This window comes from Anneissia japonica, unplaced genomic scaffold (genome assembly GCF_011630105.1).
Source record: "Anneissia japonica isolate Jap-2015-1 unplaced genomic scaffold, ASM1163010v1 scaffold287991_len637273_cov151, whole genome shotgun sequence".
Lineage (NCBI taxonomy): Eukaryota > Metazoa > Echinodermata > Crinoidea > Comatulida > Comatulidae > Anneissia > Anneissia japonica.
In genome coordinates this window covers 29,825-35,603 of record NW_022692547.1, presented here as the reverse complement: position 1 = coordinate 35,603, position 5,779 = coordinate 29,825, and the positions used below count along the sequence as shown (strand labels likewise).

The 5,779-nt window shown below is 34.1% G+C and overlaps 1 protein-coding gene across 1 annotated transcript; it reads right to left on the bottom strand.

The window, feature by feature from the left end:
* Positions 1 to 212: 212 nt before the first annotated feature.
* On the bottom strand, positions 213 to 905 carry LOC117100347 (the record flags this gene model as incomplete). The annotated part of the gene is given in 1 exon segment (XM_033240007.1): positions 213 to 905. A coding segment is annotated over 1 exon segment (545 nt), but the record flags the coding sequence as incomplete, so codon positions are not given.
* Between the last annotated feature and the right edge of the window lie 4,874 nt (positions 906 to 5,779).

Below are 5,779 nucleotides of genomic sequence, written 5' to 3'. Positions count from 1 at the left end.
CAGTATATATATATATATATGTGTGTATATATATATATCTATATATATGTATATATATATATAAATATATATATATATATGTATGTATGTGTGTGTGTACCTTATATGTATGTATACAACATGTAAAGCACGGTATGTGCAGGCTACTTGCTACCTATACAACGTAAACGTAATTAAAAGGTAAACGTTACTGAACTCAAGTAATAACTTACGATGTAACCCTTAGTACAACCAGTTCTGGACATCTTGGTTCCGTAGCTGTTGCCTTATCATCTAAGCAGATTGTACTAATATAATCATCCCCATTGTCGTAATTGATATCAAACCGAAGCCTAGCTCGCCCAAATCGAGTTCCACTGACATTAACACTCAATGAGACGACCGAGTCATTTGTAGTAGAATTTAAATAAAAGATAGTTGGACCGTCTATTCCAGCAACATCGGTGTCGCTACTACTTATAGATATATTTATAGATGCATTGGAAGTATAATTAAACGTTATTACTTCTACAGTATCCATATCAAATTCCGATTTTTTCGGAATTTGAATCCTTATTCCTAAGTCAGCCCACGTCAAATCCTCCGACTGCACACACGAAAGACACGTAAAGAAACATAATCCTAAAAAGAGACGCTTCGAATTTGAGAGTATTAGTTTCCTGGTGGTGTTGGTCGTAGTACTAGTAGCTAGGCCAGGAGTGTGCTTTAAATGAACGTGACTTTGTAGCCGCTCAACAGGCTGCTCCCTAGGCTCCATTTCTGCAGCGATAGGCTTTTTCTAAACATAACCTTGTCTAAAACTACATTGTGATGCAAACGTCGGTTTACGGTTGACAACTGATCTTCTCCACCGCTGTTTCTTATTTGCCGTTACCATGTTAACTAAGCTTACTACGACTAGTGCTTTTGTTTGCTGCTAACTCAACTATCCAATTACGTAAAAGGGGGCGGGCTACTGATTGGTGGAAAATTCTCAACGATTATGGATTTCGTTGCTACAATATTGTTTGATCAATAATCATAGCATATTGTGTAGGCCTACAGTGACTCGACACTATCCCTACTATTATTATTACTATTATTATTTTTATTATTAACTTCATTATCTTTATTATTGTGCTGTATTATTTTTTTATTATTGTTATTATTAATTATTATATCTTCACTTGTTAATCATTTGTTAATATTACTTAATTAGATTACATTGTCTTTGTTATTTATTTACCTTTCTGAAGAATTTTATATTGTATTTTTGCGTTGTGTGAAATAAAATAAAATGAAAAAATGAATGAAATGAATCCCGACGCTAGCTCATCTGTTACGTTTCTCATTTTTTGTATACATTATCGTATTCTTGGGGTAGGTGGGTAGTTGGGTGGGTTTGGGGGGAGAGTGAGCTATATGAATTTGTACAAAAGTATTTATACAATCTAAATGCAATACACCGTGTTTAGAACAAATTTAATAGTCTGTCCACAGTGATAAATAACAATTGAATGATAATTTGTGGGCATATATATATTACTATTATATTGAATCATTTCGCCATCTGGGAAAATAATCAGTTAAAAACATACCGTATTTCTATTTGTTATAGACCTTTTTAAATTGTCAGTGATAGGGCCTACCAATAGGCTACGGTTTACTTACATAATTGTATATAGTGTAGTATAGTTTCAGGCCAAACACACAAAAAACGATTAAAAAAATCCCTAAATTGACAGAGCTTCATGTGCTTTTCTCCTTTTCCGGGGATTATGGGAAGCCCTGACACTGCCGCCTATTACGCTCCTGCAGAGAATATCCACCCGACCATTCGGAGAAATTGATCCATCGTCGGGCAAATCATAGCTCCATGGGTCTAATAAATCATTTCTATTATTACATGTTTTATTATTACGGTACCGTATACATCGTAGTTTTACTATCTTTGTATACTCTATATGTTCCTATCGGTCATTATTATTTTGGAGTCTAGGTTTGGCAACCGGAATACGGTAATGATTACTTAGGGAGTAAAACTACAAATATAAAACGATGATCATTTAAAGAGAAAGAAAGTCAAACTGGCCATATTTACTTAGCGTTCAGGTTGATAAAAGTATCATGTTTATTTATTTCCATTTTCTGTCAGTAGGGTAGCCCAGGGGCAGTGGCGTAACTCCATGCGCTCACGTGCGGCGATCCGCAGGGCTCCGACCCCTAGGGTCCCCTAAGCACATGGCCCTCGATCTGGCACCCTGACCTAAAATGACTTTGTTGATACAAAACGGCATAATATGTCCCTGACATCGACTGCATATCATATTGAATTTTAGAGGTGCCGTAATCACAAATGGTGGGGCTAAGGATTGACCCTTTGTTAGTAAAAGTGTCTCCAAGGGCCCATTCCTGGATTTGCCACTCATATCATTTATTTTGCCGTTAAAAATATTTAGAATGCAATGACAAAAATAATTAACAACCGAGCACATAAAATCCCACAATGGAATTGGCGACCACATCCCCCACATATTTTTAAGCAGTGTTGGTTCCCCCTCCCAATTTTTGGCGGCAATGTGATTTCATAAGTCAAGATGATGCCTGTAAATTGTTGTAAATAACTGCATAAATGACACAGGTTTAACGAAAGAGCGCTGTACAGCCAGAATATCATCTTCTTAAAGCAAGATACCGGTATCTCTGTCCATAAACGTCTGAATTACATATAATACACGACTCAATGCGCGTGCCTTTATTATACTTTGAGAAAATGCGTGAGAAAATAACATTGTTTTTCGGCACATGAAAGTCGGTAAAGTTAAGTAAATACATCAAACAACTATCAGGTGTATTTTATATGGTACATCTCAGAGATTAATTACGATAGATCTCCGATTACCGAAAATCGCTTATAAAAGATCATGTGAAATGTGTTGGCGCTTCATACTATAGGCCTAATGTGATGATGTGATAATGCTGAATTTTACTATAAGAGTGTAATTTCCGGTCATCTATATACTTCTTCTTCTTCGTGTACCATAGCATATTATGCCGTAGGCGTTCATGGATTGTCTGTCAGTGTCTGTCCTGTCTTTCTCCATCTCTTTCTATCTCTCGCAATATTCCCAAGCTCTACATCATTCTTCACATTCAGCTTTTCTTTCATCCAATCAAGCATCTTCATCCTTTGCCTTCCTCTCGCCCTTTTCCCCTTCAATTCCATCTCGATGATATGTCTTTCAATTCCACCTTCTTCTCTTAGAATATGTCCAAAAAATCTCCATTGTCTTTCTCTTATGGTGTTCATCAACTGTGTTTCTGTTTTCGCTTTTTGCAACACTTCTCCATTTGTCATTTTCTTTTCCCACGAGATCTTCAACATTCTTCTGTAGAACCACATTTACGCAATTTTATAATATTCTACTGCGGCGCTCCGGTCACATTAACTAGTAGCTTCCTGACAAAATTATATCAATTTAAAACTTCATAAGGTGTGGAAATGGTTAAAATTAAATAAGCTTTCCCTTAATATAAATATATCAAAAAGTTCCAAATCAGGTATTTATTCTTTCTTCCAATTAGTATTGTTTTAACTTATTCATCACCATTTTGTCTCACATTAACATACATTATGTCATTTTATTATGGGACACCACACTACCAGGCTCTAAGTCACAGAAAAAGGCTGTTGAATTATTACAAGAGAGCCAACTACGCTCATTTCTTATATTATTTAGATATTTTGCTGCCTACATTTTGTATAAATGCTCTCTATGTAAATATTTTTGTTACTTTTACAATCTGTCTCTTATACACATCTAGATGTGTATAAGAGACAGTCCTATGGGTTATCCACTTTAGAATAGATATTATTTCAGAATTTCACAATTTCAACAAAATTATTCATATCTATTACTGAAATAGTTCTTACAAAATTCTAGAGCAGTACCTTTAAGACCATAACATTTGAGCTTGAGAACCGAGGTGTCATGATGTCGAAAGCTTTAGAAAGGTAAATGTATAATAGGCATATTTAGGGGTGTATGTTATCAACTTCATAAATTAATCTTTCAACTGTTTCCAATGCAGCCGTACTATCATAGTAAATGTTTTTGCTATAAAAATAATTATGCTGCAATTGATTAAAAAAAAATCCTTTCAAAAACTGTTTTAAAGAAAGTTATATCAATTAAAATCCATGTAATCTTTGTACGTCGGAAGGTAGTGGTTTACCAGTTTGCAAATGTACCGGAACTGGCTGCACATGCATCTGCAGCTGTCTCTTATACACATCTAGATGTGTATAAGAGACAGCTGCTACCTCATCCATCAGAACTAAGCCATCTTCATCTTTAATACAGCTAGTCAGATTTTTCTTTCTTTTGTATGTAATTTGTCTAACTTTATCATGCATTATTTGTACATCCTTCTTTTCAAGATCTTCAATTTCTGCACAACACGCCTCCAGATACTCTTCCTCTGCTGTTTTACACATCTTTCTAATTTCTTTATTCACTTTGTTATACTTTCCTTGATTACCTTTTGCTAACCTTCTCTCTTCCATCTTTTCCAGTATCTACACTGTTAAAAATTTTCCTGTAAAATTACCGTCAAAATACTGGCAACCAGGACGCCAGTACTTTACCGTAATGTAAAATTACATTTCCGTTAAAAATAAATTTCTGTAAAAATACGGTAAATTACTGTTGATCGAAATACGGTAGTCAAACGTAATGTAAAATCACAGGTACCTTTATTAATTTTTTCCTGTCAAAATACCGTCAAAATACTGGCAACCAGGACGCCAGTACTTTACCGTAATGTAAAATTACATTTACCGTTAAAAATAAATTTCTGTAAAAATACGGTAAATTACTGTTGATCGAAATACGGTAGTCAAACGTAATGTAAAATCACAGGTACCGTTATTAATTTATTCCTGTAAAAATACCGTCAAAATACTGGCAACCAGGACGCCAGTCGCCAACCGTAATGTAGAATCACAGGATCGTTATTAATTTATTCCTGTAAAAATACAGTCAAAATAATGCCAATCAGGACGCCAGTCGTCAAACGTAATGTAGAATCACGTTTACCGTTCATAATTATTCCGTCAAAATACGGAAAATTACTGTCAATCTCAATGCCGGTCGTCAACCGTAATGTAGAATCACAGTACGGTGAATAATTAATTCCTTAATAATACGGTAAATTATTGTCGATGTTAAATGTCGTTCGTCAACCGTAATGTAAAATCACAGGTACCGTAAATAAGTAATTCCTATAAAAATACTGTAAATTATTGTCAATATGAATTCCGGTCGTCAACCGTAACGTAGAATCACAGGTGACGTAAATAATAAGCTTGTCAACCGTTAATAATATAGAATTACAATTTTAAATTTATTAAAAATAATTTCTGTAAAAATACAATAAATTACTGTCTAAATTACTTTTGCAAAAATTCCCACTACATTTTTGGTGGCTAACAAAAGTAAACAAAATAACGAAAATTGTTTATAAAGTCTATAGAAATGTTTTAAAGAATCTTCATTAGACTGTTTTTTTAAAAATTATATTTGTAACTACAATACACGCCTTTGTTAAAGAAAAACGAGCCTCAACAGATGTCTGATGTACTTTTTCTTACTTATTAACCAATAAGAATATTTTGTAATAGTATGTCATTCCGATGTTGTATTTCTTACTGTAATATTAAATTATGAAATACAATGTCTATGAATAATCAGAAGAGAACTTAGTTGGCTTGCTGTTACTGAGAAGATAAATAGTACAT